The sequence below is a fragment of the Coregonus clupeaformis genome, unplaced genomic scaffold, assembly GCF_020615455.1.
Source record: "Coregonus clupeaformis isolate EN_2021a unplaced genomic scaffold, ASM2061545v1 scaf0066, whole genome shotgun sequence".
Classification (NCBI taxonomy): domain Eukaryota; kingdom Metazoa; phylum Chordata; class Actinopteri; order Salmoniformes; family Salmonidae; genus Coregonus; species Coregonus clupeaformis.
Genome location: NW_025533521.1, coordinates 869850 through 883902, shown reverse-complemented (window position 1 = coordinate 883902; position 14053 = coordinate 869850). Strand labels below are relative to the sequence as shown.

The 14053-nt window shown below is 45.2% G+C and overlaps 1 protein-coding gene across 3 annotated transcripts in view; it reads left to right on the top strand.

Annotated features, from left to right (window-relative positions):
• Positions 1–6922, top strand: part of LOC121533151 — a 32547-nt gene extending 25625 nt beyond the window's left edge. For all 3 annotated transcript variants that reach the window (XM_045212967.1, XM_041838957.2, XM_041838958.2), the window contains 2 exons: positions 5661–5803; positions 6200–6922. In XM_045212967.1, coding sequence (XP_045068902.1) covers positions 5661–5803; positions 6200–6320 — 264 coding nt within the window. In that variant the 3' untranslated portion in view covers positions 6321–6922. The remainder of the gene's footprint in view (positions 1–5660; positions 5804–6199) is intronic.
• Positions 6923–14053: the final 7131 nt, after the last annotated feature.

Genomic DNA, 14053 nt, shown 5'->3' with positions numbered 1-14053 from the left:
TGAGAAAGAGATGGAGATATCTTGGATGTAGGTCGGGCTGCCTTGTAAGGATCCTACGGCGAGCGAGTAAACTGCCTCTCCCATCAACCCTATTAGCCAATCTTCAATCATTTGAGAATAAATTGGATGACCTAAGATTACGGTTATCCTACCAACGGGACATTAAAAACTGTAATATCTTATGTTTCACCAAGTCGTGGCTGAACGACGACATGGACAACATACAGCTAGCGGGCTATATGCTACATTGGCAGGATAGAACGGCTGACTCCGGTAAGACAAGGGGTGGCGGTCTGTGTATATTTGTAAACAACAGCTGGTGCACAAAATCAAATACTAAGGAAGTCTCGAGGTTTTGCTCGCCTGAGGTAGAGTATCTTATGATAAGCTATAGACCACACTATTTACCAAGAGAGTTTTCATCTATATTTTTCATAGCTGTCTATTTACCACCACAAACCAATGCTGGCATTAAGATTGAACTGAATTAGCTGTATAAGGCCATAAGTGAACAGGAAAACGCTCATCCAGAGGCAGCGCTCCTAGTGGCCAGGGACTTTAATGCAGGGAAACTTAAATCCGTTCTACCTAATTTCTACCAGCATGTTAAATGTGCAACCAGAGGGAAAAAAAACTCTAGACCACCTTTACTCCATACACAGAGACTCATACAAAGCTCTCCCTCGCCCTCCATTTGGCAAATCTGACCATAACTCTATCCTCCTGATTCCTGCTTATAAGCAAAAACTAAAGCAGGAAGCACCAGTGACTCAGTTAATAAAAAAGTGGTCAGATGACGCAGATGCTATGCTACAGGACTGTTTTGCTAGCACAGACTGGAACATGTTCCGGGATTCTTCAGATAGTATTGAGGAGTACACCACATCAGTCACTGGCTTCATCAATAAGTGCATCGATGATGTCGTCCCCACAGTGACCGTACGTACATACCCCAACCAGAAGCCATGGATTACAGGAAACAGCCGCACTGAGCTAAAGGGTAGAGCTGCCGCTTTCAAGGAGCGGGACTCTAACCCGGACGCTTATAAGAAATCCCGCTATGCCCTCCGACGAACCATCAAACAGGCAAAGAGTCAATACAGGACTAAGATTGAATCGTACTACTCCGGCTCTGATGCTCGTCGGATGTGGCAGGGCTTGAAAACTATTACAGACTACAAAGGGAAGCACAGCCGCGAGCTGCCCAGTGACACAAGACTTCCAGACGAGCTAAACCACTTCTATGCTCGCTTCGAGGCAAGCAACACTGAAGCATGCATGAGAGCACCAGCTGTTCCGGATGACTATGTGATCACGCTCTCCGTAGCCGATGTGAGTAAGATTTTTAAGCAGGTCAACATTCACAAGGCCGCAGGGCCAGACGGATTACCAGGACGTGTACTCCGAGTATGTGCTGACCAACTGGCAAGTGTCTTCACTGACATTTTCAACATGTCCCTGACTGAGTCTGTAATACCAACATGTTTCAAGCAGACCACCATAGTCCCCGTGCCCAAGGACACTAAGATAACCTGCCTAAATGACTACCGACCCGTAGCACTGACGTCTGTAGCCATGAAGTGCTTTGAAAGGCTGGTCATGGCTCACATCAACACCATTATCTCAGAAACCCTAGACCCACTCCAATTTGCATACCGCCCCAACAGATCCACAGATGATGCAATCTCTATTGCACTCCACACTGCCCTTTCCCACCTGGATAAGAGGAACACCTACGTGAGAATGCTATTCATTGACTACAGCTCAGCATTCAACACCATAGTGCCCTGCTCATCACTAAACTAAGGATCCTGGGACTGAACACCTCCCTCTGCAACTGGATCCTGGACTTCCTGACGGGCCGCCCCCAGGTGGTAAGGGTAGGTAACAACACATCTGCCACACTGATCCTCAACACGGGGGCCCCTCAGGGGTGCGTGCTCAGTCCCCTCCTGTACTCCCTATTCACCCATGACTGCATGGCCAGGCACGACTCCAACACCATCATTAAGTTTGCTGACGACACAACAGTGGTAGGCCTGATCACCGACAACAAGGAGACAGCCCATAGGGAGGAGGTCAGAGACCTGGCCGTGTGGTGCCAGGATAACAACCTCTCCCTCAACGTGACCAAGACAAATGAGATAATTGTGGACTACAGGAAAAAAAAGAGGACTGAACATGCCCCCATTCTCATCGACGGGGCTGTAGTGGAACAGGTTGAGAGTTTCAAGTTCCTTGGTGTCCACATCACCAACGAACTATCATGGTCCAAACACACCAAGAAAGTCGTGAAGAGGGCACAACAAAGCCTATTCCCCCTCAGGAGACTGAAAAGATTTGGCATGGGTCCTCAGATCCTCAAAAAATTCTACAGCTGCACCATCGAGAGCATCCTGACTGGTTGCGTCACCGCCTGGTATGGCAACTGCTTGGCTTCCGACCGCAAGGCACTACAGAGGGTAGTGCGTACGGCCCAGTACATCACTGGGGCCAAGCTTCCTGCCATCCAGGACCTCTATACCAGGCGGTGTCAGAGGAAGGCCCTCAAAATTGTCAAAGACTCCAGCCACCCTAGTCATAGACTGTTTTCTCTGCTACCGCACGGCAAGCAGTACCGGAGTGCCAAGTCTAGGTCCAAAATACTTCTCAACAGCTTCTACCCCCAAGCCATAAGACTCCTGAACAGCTAATCATGGCTACCCGGACTATTTGCACTGCCCCCCCACCCCATCTTTTTATGCTGCTGCTACTCTGTTAATTATTTATGCATAGTCACTTTAACTCTACCCACATGTACATATTACTTCAACTACCTCAACTAGCCGGTGCCCCCGCACATTGACTCTGCACCGGTACCCCCCTGTATATATAGCCTCCCTACTGTTATTTTATTTTACTTCTGCTCTTTTTTTCTCAACACTTTTTTGTTGTTTTATTTAACTTTTTTATAAAAAATAAATGCACTGTTGGTTAAGAGCTGTAAGTAAGCATTTCACTGTAATGTCTGCACCTGTTGTATTCGGCGCATGTGGCCAATAACATTTGATTTGATTTGATTTGATCCATCGCTTCTCCCAAGCTGGCTAGCATCGTCGAATGCTCCCGGACCCGTGCCACGTGCGCACTGGAAAATACAAGTCACACGGGGGAATATCCCGGCGATACAAAATACAAGGAGCTCCACTGAGCTTCACTATCCTCCACAATAAACAATCACACACAAAGACAAGGGGGCAGAGGGAACACTTATACAGGTACTGATGAGGGGATATGAACCAGGTGTGTGTAATAAACAAGGCAAAACAAATGGAATGATGAGATGAGGATCGGCAGTGGCTAGAAGGCCGGTGACGACGAACGCCGAAGCCTGCCCGAACAAGGAGAGGAGGCAGCTTTGGAGGAAGCTGTGACAGAGTGACTGCAATCCACACTTTGGTTTTGATATACTAGCAATTGTAAACCAATCTCCCCTGTTAAGAATGTTATCAAATGTAATGCCCAAATCACCTCTTAAATGTATTGTGTCACATGAAATTTGAAATGTAAACATTTAATGCAAACTTTTAACCCATCCCAAGACACACACAGACACACGTGCACACACACGCGCGCACACACACGCAAGGCGTCAGACTAATCCTCATTATCAATAAGAATACAAACTGTGTAATTATTCCCTCCGTAAGCCAATCAAACAGGCAAAACGTCAGTACAGGGACAAAGTGGAGTCTCAATTCAACGGCTAAGACACGAGACGTACGTGGCAGGGTCTACAGACAATCACGGATTACAAAAGGAAAACCAGCCATGTCGCGGACACCGACATCTTGCTCCCGGACAAGCTAAACACCTTCTTCGCCCGCTTTGAGGATAACACAGTGCCACCAACGCGGTCCTCTCCCAAGGACTGTGGGCTCTCGTTCGTCGTGGCCAACGTGACTTAAGACATTTAAGCTTGTTAGCCTTCGCAGGGCTGCCGGTCCAGACGGTATCCCTAGCCGCGTCCTCAGAGCATGCGCAGACCAGCTGACTGGAGTGTTTACGGACATATTCAATCTCTCCCTATCCCAGTCTGCTGTCCCCACTTGCTTCAAGATGTCCACCATTGTTCCTGTACCCAAGAAAGCAAAGGTAACTGAACTAAATGACCATCACCTCGTATCACTCACTTCTGTCATCATGAAGTGCTTTGAGAGGCTAGTTAAGGATCATATCACCTCCACCTTACCTGACACCCTAGACCCACTTGAATTTGCAAACCGCCCCAATAGATCCACAGATGATGAAATCACCATTGCACTGCACACTGCCCTATGCCACCTGGACAAGAGGAATAGCTTTGTAAGAATGCTGTTCATTGACTATAGCTCAGCCTTCAACACCGTAGTACCTTCCAAGCTGATCATTAAGCTCGGGGCCCTGGGTCGGAACCCCGCCCTGTGCAACTGGGTCCTGGACTTCCTGACGGGCCGACCCCAGGTGGTGAAGGTAAGAAACAAACCTCCACTACGCTGATCCTCAACACTGGGGCCCCACAAGGGTGCGTTCTCAGCCCCCTCCTGTACTCCCTGTTCACCCATGACTGCGTAGCCACACACGCCTCCAACTCAATCATCAAGTTTGCAGACGACACAACAGTAGTAGGAAAGCTTCAAGTTTCAAGTTCCTCGGCGTACACATCACTGACAATCTCAAAAGGTCCACCCACACAGACAGTGTGGTGAAGAAGGCGCAACAGAGCCTCTTCAACCTCAGGAGGCTGAAGAAATGTGGCTTGGCCCCTAAGACCCTCACAAACGTTTACCGATGCACAATTGAGAGCATCCTGTCAGGCTGTATCACCGTCTGGTATGGCAACTGCACCTCCCGCAAACGCAGTGCTCTTCAGAGGGTGGTGCGGTCTGCCCAACGCATCACCGGGGACATACTGCCTGCCCTCCAGGACACCTACAGCACCCGATGTCACAGGAAGGCCAAAAAGTTAATCAAGGACATCAACCACCCGAGCCACGCCCTGTTCACCCCGCTATCATCCAGAAGGTGAGGTCAGTACAGGTGCATCAAAGCTGGGACCGAGAGACTGAAAAACAGCTTCTATCTCAAGGCCATCAGACTGTTAAATAGCCATTACTAGCCGGCTACCACCCGGTTACTCAACCCTGCACCTTAGAGGCTGCTGTCCTATGTACATAGACATGGAATCACTGGTCACTTTAAATGGAACAATAGTCACTTTAATAATGTTTACATACTGTTTACTCATTTCATATGTATATACTGTATTCTACTGTATTCTAGCCACTCAGACATGGCTTGTCCTAATATTTATATTTTTCTTAATTCCATTCTTTTACTTTTAGATTTGTATGTATTGTTATGAATTGTTACATACTACTGCACTGTTGGAGCTAGGAACACAAGCATTTCGCTACACCCACAGTAACATCTGCTAAATATGTGTATGTGACAAATAAAATGTGATTTGATTGGAATAAAATGCTGAAACACCATACTACTGTTGTATGTAGTATACTACTGTGTATAAATAGCACAGTTTATTGGTTTCCAGGTTTGTCAGATACTACATTTGTTTGAACAGCAAGTACTTTTGTTTAACAGCATACATGGTAAGATAATCCTTTATTTTTCACTTACAGAAATTGGTGGGTGAAGAGTTGACTAAGAAGTTCACACCCCCACATCTAGTTTGTTCACTAACCAAGAAGATGTTCATTGATCCAGTGAAAAACCAGGATGGAACAGTTTATGAGCGAAAGGCCATTGAGAGACATCTAAAAATGTAAGTGTGCTGCTGGATTCTGAATATTGGTTAGAATTATACATTCATGTACTAATACTAATAGTGCACTCAAATTATTACAACAACTAAATCTATGGTCATTCAGTAGTGACAGAATCAATTGTTTTTCATTCCTTATGTGCAGAACTGTAGAACTGAAGCAAAACATTGACAGCAAAAATGCAATAATTTGTTGTCCGTAGTTAAAGGCTATGAAGCCTGATTGAGTTTTTCTCTCAAAATTCTTCAAACAAGAAGTATAAACAAGTATTTGCCGGGACTGGGAGAATCTTGTGTAGTCCATTATATCTGTAAACATTAAAATTAAATAGCTAAATTAATGAATTAATTGACCCCATTTTTATGAGAATGGTTTACACTCTTACCCTTTTACAGGCAAAGGACTGATCCAGAAACAAAGAAACTTCTAAGCCAAACTGACCTGAAGTCAGACACAGCCATGCAGAAAATGGCGAGGGAGCATCGCAAAAAGGAATATCTGGAGACAAGTGTTTGAAAACTCAACATGGCAGCCAAAATGTATGTCTTCCTGTCATATGCATTTTTGAGAGAAACATGATGATGGTGAGGGAAGTGTTACCCATTGGGTTATTGAATGGTATGAGATTTTCTAGAGGGCCTTCATCTTTGCGGGGGTTGTATCTACGCACTTCATGGGTAACTAGCTAAGATTTATATTATTGTAATTTCCTGCTAAACTCTGTTATTAATCAGTAGCATTTTTTAAATGTTAAAATGAGTTGTGTATCACAGTTGTCATTAGACTATTGTGATAATCAGATATCTAGGAGATTCCCAATGTTTTGATTTAGTGATGTGGGTTACTTTTAAATATGCTGTTATGCAAATTCAATTATGTGTGAGATAAGTTGATAAGTCTATTTTGGACCCCCAGGCCCTCATGCAGCCTGTAGTTTTTGTGTTTATACTTTTTCATAACACAATGACAAGTTTGATGTCGGACGACAATAGAATGTTCATAATGTCACTGCGACAACTATCGATAGACATAGTATAAACTAGCCTTTAGTCTTGAAATCTTTGGTTGTTTAGTACATGGCCTCACATGTGAATCCTTAAAGAGATGGGTGGGGCTAAGGCTTAAGAGGGTGTGAACAATGCTGAATGGGTGTAGACAAAGAAGAGCTCTCCAGTAGGTTTACCAAAACATTCAAGGGCCATTTTCTCAAAAGTGAGGTTACAAGTTTATCAACTTTCAAAGCAGAATTACTTTCCCATTGTTCCTCAACTGTAGTGTATGATATACAATTTTCTAGCTGAGTCTCTACTTTTATCCAATGTAAAAAACACAATTTCAAATTTTGCTACATAAGACCGAATTGAGCCGGGCGGTCAGATATAGTAATTCATTTAAAAGTCAAAAAATGTATGTAGCAATTGCAGAGTGCCCTTTTAAAGAATTATATGATATCAATTTAAAAAAAGTTAAGAATAAACATTGGTTATGATCCTATTGTTGAAGTATTTCTTGACTTTTTTTCCTCCATTTGTTTGATCTATATTGAATATTCATTTATAATTAGCCTTAGTGTTTTTCTTTAGAGATGAATCCACCCTTGTCGGGTCAACACCACCTACACACAACTCACCAGGCCAGAGCCAGGACTCCCAAAGGGGGTGGGACTCCCAAACTGATGCAAGTCTATGCAACTGTTTAGTATGTGTAATGGTGGTGAGAATGTTTTTGTTCCCAGTGCTAACATATGTACACACATGCATGCACACACCCTGGCAGAAATAACTGTCATTCTCAAATAGAGTAAAGCAAATACATTAGAAGTAAATATAGCAATTATATTGTCTTTCATTTCTTCAAACAAGGTCAAACTAGCATGTTCTTGTCTCTTCAATTTAATTGAAACGACAAAATATTTAATATCATCATATCCATCACATTCTGATGAACTGATCTGCATAACGGTAATACAAATAGGCGGTTAGCGCACAGTGTTTGCTCTCTGATATCATCTACTGAACGTGCTGTGGGCTCAGCTCAGGCCACCGTTATTGTTATACAAATTCATGAGGCCTTTTAGAGCTCTGCTGCAAACCTCGGTCATGGTGCAGATCTGTCAACTATAGTATTTCCCTGAATAAATAATATAACATATTGGCACTTTTTCATAACAGCGCACTTCTATTGAGAACGAAACGTTAGCGAAATAAAATCCATTACAATTTTCAGAAGCATCGAGATCACCAGTATGCTGGGGGTTTTCTTTCAATTAAATAACAGCCAACCATTCATTCTTGTCGGAGAGGTGGAGCAGGTGGGTCAGAGGGAGAGAGAAAGGAAGGAAAGGTGAGAAACAGAGAGAGATAGAGTGGAAGGAGTGTGTATTTCAGAGCTGAGAGCTTTATATGATGACTAGTCTAGCTGGCTGCTAGGCCATTAACAGAGAGAGAGAGCTAGAAAGTGAGAGAGAGGGGAGGAGAGGGAGAAGAAGAGAGAGAGAGAGCAGCATCTCTGTGTTAATAAAAGAGGCCTTTGCAGGAGACTGATTAGAAATATAATTTCCTGACTCTTGCTTTTTTTTCTCATTAAATTGGGCGATGTAGGCCTGGGATATATATAATAACCTGGAGAGGGGTATACAATAACAGAGGGGTGATAGACAGAGAGTGAATTCTCACTCACTCACACACCCAGGCGCATCCATGTACATGCACACGCACGGAGTTCCTTGCACGCACGCACACACACACACACACACTCTGAGTGCAGTGACAAACGCTAGCTAAAACCTGATGGCGGGCGTGTGGCACAGGCGCTTTAATCTAATTCTACCCTAGCCGCTATGATTTGTTTCCACGGTACTTTAATCTCGCCTGTCTCTTCTCTCCCTCAAATAAAACCCAGGCATAAATAAACCAGCAGCTTTACTGTGGGACCAGCCAGGCACACGAATATGCACTATTTTCTAACGCAATGGCCGTGACCTACATACTGTACAGTCAGTTAATACATTATTATTATTATCTACCATTAGAATTACTAGAAGGTTCATTACTATTAGCATGATTATTACTATTCATTAAAGCCACTAGCGTCTTATATTAATATTCAAATAAATGCTACTTCTTTAAAAGATTATACCACTGCTGTCAGGCCTATACATCCATACAGTAATTAACTGTTATATTACATCATTATTGGCATTACTAATTACTATTTTTAACAGTCCCCATAATTATAATTATTAATTCGTCTTAATAGCATTTGGTAATAATATTCATATTAGTGCTAGCTACCAATACTACAAATATCCTAATAAAAATATTGTAGAGTTGCTCATATACTGTAAAGGTTTACATATATTCTAAATACACATTTATCTTGATGACAGTTAGCAAGGCCATTCTGGGATGAACCAGGCAGTGTTTCCCTGCAGAGTGAGAGATGGCCTGATAAGTAGAGGTAATAAATAGCCCAATCCAGCCTTCTCTCTCTCTCTCTCTCTCTCTCTCTCTCTCTCTCTCTCTCTCTCTCTCTCTCTCTCTCTCTCTCTCTCTCTCTCTCTCTCTCTCTCTCTCTCTCTCTCTCTCTCTCTATCTCTCTCTCTCTCTCTCTCTCTCTCTCTCTCTCTCTCTCTCTCTCTCTCTCTCTCTCTCTCTCTCTCTCTCTCTCTCTCTCTCTCTCTCTCTCTCTCTCTCTCTCTCTCTCTCTCTCTCTCTCTCCCCCTCTCTCTCTCTCTCCTCTCTCTCTGTCTCTCTCTCTCTGCGGCCCCTGTGGCCAAAAAGGCATCTGCTGCTCATGCTGATGTCATCTGGAGATAATAACCAGGCCCAGCGTGGCACCAGACCACAGCCAGCGCTACGCCTCCCTCCTCTCTGCCATGCGTCGGCTTACTGGGAGAAGATCTGGCAACGCGATGCTGAGGAGGATAGCAACTCATGCACTGCTGCAGTCAGCCCCATAGCTGCAGGGTTGTGGGAGCAGCAGTGAGGGACCGCAATGAGGGGTTACTGGGATCTGGCAACCTTCGGATGGAGAGTTTCAAGGATCTGGCAACCTCGGGGTTCTGCTGTAGAGATTGCACCCCCTGCAGGAAGCCCCATAGCTGAAGGGGGTTAGGACCCAGCGAGGGCGGATCTGCAGCGCACTGCTGGGATCTGGCAACCCGCAGCTATGGTGAAATACAAGTGCAACAACTCAACAGTCGCCACACTTCTGTCTGAAATACTAAAATAATTGGAGAACCTTGTCTCCAGTGTGTGGGAGCCCTACTACCACCTGCCTTACCACAGCTTTTCTCCCACAACCCACCAGGGACTCCAACCCCCACCCTCCAAACCCCCACCACATTACCACAGAGTGGCCACTCTCACCCTAATCCACCTCCCCTGCCTCCTCCTCAGTGGTTTGTAGGAAATCTATGGCTGTGTCCCAAATGTTTCCCTGTTTAGTGCACTACTTTTGACCAGAACTATATAGGGAGTAGGGTGCCATTTGGGACGCACAGGCAATGTGTTCACTTTCCTAGAGTGGTTAAGAGCACCAGCAACATGGAATTGGAAGGTAACTAACTCAACACTCCTGCCATTTCCTAAAGGGTTTCTAAAATGGGTGTGAGTGGGAGAATTGAGTTACTTTGGGTGGGTAAGATGGTTCAGGCCTGGTCTCGCCGCCCACCTTCGCTGCGATCCATTACAATGGCTATTAAAGCTCCTGCTAACACGTGTCAATCTCTCCATTTGGACACTGAGTGGGAGGACTATTAAATGGCTGGATGGGCTCCTGCTTTCTACCTCTCAGTCTGTCTGTTTCTCTCTCTTTCTGTCTGTCTCCTCCTCCTCTCTGTCAGTCTCTCTCTCTCTTTTTAACTCCATCTCTCTCCCTCTCTCTGCCAGTCTCGCTCTCTCTCTCTCAGTAACTGTCTCCTGTCTGCGAGCATCAACTCCTCGGCTGACACCGATGCCTGCCTGCCTCTCTCTCTCCATCTCAGTGGAGAAGAGGAAAGAACGAAGCAGGGTAGACGGAGAAATCAAATTGTCTTCCGTCTAATTCCCTCTGACATCCATTTCGACCTGCTTTTCTTTCTCCCCATCCTGGAGGGATGAGAGAGGGAGGAGGAGGGAAGTGGAGGAGGGGGTGGGCTGTGGTGGTAACCTGAGGAGGAGGGGGTGGGCTGTGGTGGTAACCTGAGGAGGAGGGATGTGTGTGTGTGTCTGGGTGTGTCTGTGGGTGCGTGTGCCTGTGTGTTTGTGTGTGTGTGGTGGGAGGGTGGTCAGTTGGCTGTGGGCAGATATTCAGAATCCCCCTCGCTCCGTGTCAGATGGAGCGCAGATCAACCAAGGGCTGAAGGCTCCCCTCAAATCAACACACACACACACACACACACTTCTTCAAGGATAGACTGACCAATACGCTTTATTTCAAAATAACGTTTTCTTTCATGTAACAACCACGCATGAAATAAATACCATTGAAAGCAAATTAAGGGGGCAATTTAGATTCATTTGAATAATCTACATACATTTACATAAATTGCAATCAATTGCCGTAACCAAATATCCCAAACACTGTGACCGACCTAAGTAATACCCACCAAAAGAAGCAGTATCAAGAGACCGAAGCTCATCGCTATCTAGGGATTGCTTGAGAGGAAATGATGTCATAATTAAAAGGTATTGATATTTTCTCTCAGGGTCTCAGCAGTGCTCAGCAGGTCAGCTAATAAATGGTCATCATAGAACCACAAGGACTGTGCTGGTCAGAGTATCTATCTCCATGGTGACTGGGACCTGTCCACTCCATTTTCACACTATCGTGCCGACCCCAACCATAGATAACTAGCTCTGATATATTATTTTCACACTGTCCTTTCCAGCATGGTTCCAACAGCTTTATAGGGCGGCAGGTAGCCTAGTGCTTAGAGTGTTGGGCTAGTAACCGAAAGGTCACTAGTTTGAATCCCCTAGCCGACAAGGTGAGAAATCTGTCAATGTGCCCTTGAGCATGGCACATAACCCTAATTGCTCCAGGGTCTCCCATTAATAATGGCAGACCCTGGCTGTGACCCCACTCTCCGGTGTCTCAGGGAGAGTGGGATAAACACATTTCCAATTCACATGTGTATTAATACACACTTGTACATGTGTGAAATAGGACAAATATAAGCACCCACCAAATTATTATAACTAAAGTGGATGCGTAACCAGACAAGACCAGTTCAGCTAGCCTCAGCAGTGAGAAAAGGATAATAGTGAGACTGACTGCCTGGGCCTTACTAGCCCACCTGGTCATCTCTGCTGACTAAGCTGGTCATCTCTGCTGACTAACTCCTTCTCTTTGTCATCCGTCTGTTTCTGTTTTCAGAGTGCCTTTCAGTCCTCCTACACAGCCTATGGAATCCCCTAAATCCCCCTTTCTCTCTCTCTCATTCTTTCTGTCTCTCTCTACCCTATTCTATCTATCCCTCCTCTTTCTCTTCTCTTCCTGTTACTTCACTTCACTTCCCTCTCTTTCTCTCTTTCTTCACCTTCTTCTGTCTCTCTCTCTCTCTCTCTCTCTCTCTCTCTCTCTCTCTCTCTCTCTCTCTCTCTCTCTCTGTGTGTTGGCTGTGTTGGCTGACTGCTCTGTGGATGGCCCGTCAGTGCTCTGACCCTGGCATTGTCTGGCCCCTGACTCTCCTCGACCCCTCACACAATGGTGCCTCACACACTGCCACCAGCCTCACTGCACCCCTGGTATTCACTGGGAGAAACACAGGGAGAGGGTGAGATACAGCGAGAGAGGGAGGGACAGAGAGAGAGAGAGAGAGAGAGAGAAGAGAGAGAGAGAGAGAGAGAGAGAGAGAGAGAGAGAGAGAGAGAGAGAGAGAGAGAGAGAGAGAGAGAGAGAGAGAGAGAGAGAGAGAGAGAGAGAGAGAGAGAGAGAGAGAGAGAGAGAGAGACTGTACTATATACTGTAACCTACTGCAGGTGTGAACAGTGAACCAAAAATGTACCCACTGGAAATCGGTGGCTACAAATGATAAGAACAAAATGATAAGATCTTGCTGGAGCAGTGCAATGCATGAACTGTAATGGATTCTATTTCTAACTGTGTGTACAGTAAATGATGATGGTGAAGAACATGAGGGCTAGCTCCATGCTGGTACACACACAGGGGCGGGAGCTGGCTGAGTTCTCTGAGTTCTCTGTGTGTGTGTGTGTGTGTGTTTGTGTGTGGGTGTGTGCGAGAGAGAGAGACAGAGAGAGAGAGAGCGAGAGAGAGAGAGTCAGACAGACAGACAGACAGACAGACATACAGACAGAGAGAGAGAGAGAGAGAGAGAGAGAGAGAGAGAGAGAGAGAGGACAGACAAACAGACAGACAGACAGACAGACAGTCAGACAGACAGACAGACAGACAGACAGACAGACAGACAGACAGACAGACAGACAGAGCGAGAGAGAGAGAGAGAGAGAGAGAGAGAGACAAACAGACAGTCAGACAGACAGACAGACAGACACAGCGAGAGAGACAGACAGACAGACAGAGAGACAGAGAGACAGACAGACAGAGACAGACAGACAGACAGACAGACAGACAGACAGACAGACAGACAGACAGACAGACAGACAGACAGACAGACAGACAGACAGACAGACAGACAGACAGACAGAGAGAGAGAGAGAGAGAGAGAGAGAGAGAGAGAGAGAGTAAGTAACACAAAAATAATGGTGTTCCAAAAAAGGTCCAGTTGCCAGGACCACGAATATACAAATTCCATCTAGACACCGTTGCCCTAGAGCACACAAAAAAAGCTACATACCTCAGCCTAAACATCAGCGCCACAGGTAACTTCCACAAAGCTGTGAACGATCTGAGAGGCAAGAAGGGCCTTCTATGCCATCAAAAGGAACATAAAATTCGACATACCAATTAGGATTTGGCTAAAAATACTTGAATCAGTTATAGAACCCCATTGCCCTTTATGGTTGTGAGGTCTGGGGTCCGCTCACCAACCAAGAATTCACAAAATGGGACAAACACCAAATTGAGACTCTGCATGCAGAATTCTGCAAAAATATCCTCTGTGTACAACTTAAAACACAAAATAATGCATGCAGTGCAGAATTAGGCCAATACATGCTAATTATCAAAATCCAGAAAAGAGCTGTTAAATTCTACAACCACCTAAAAGGAAGCGATTCCCAAACCTTCCATAACAAAGCCATCACATACAGCGAAATGAACCTGGAGAAGAAACCTCTAAGCAA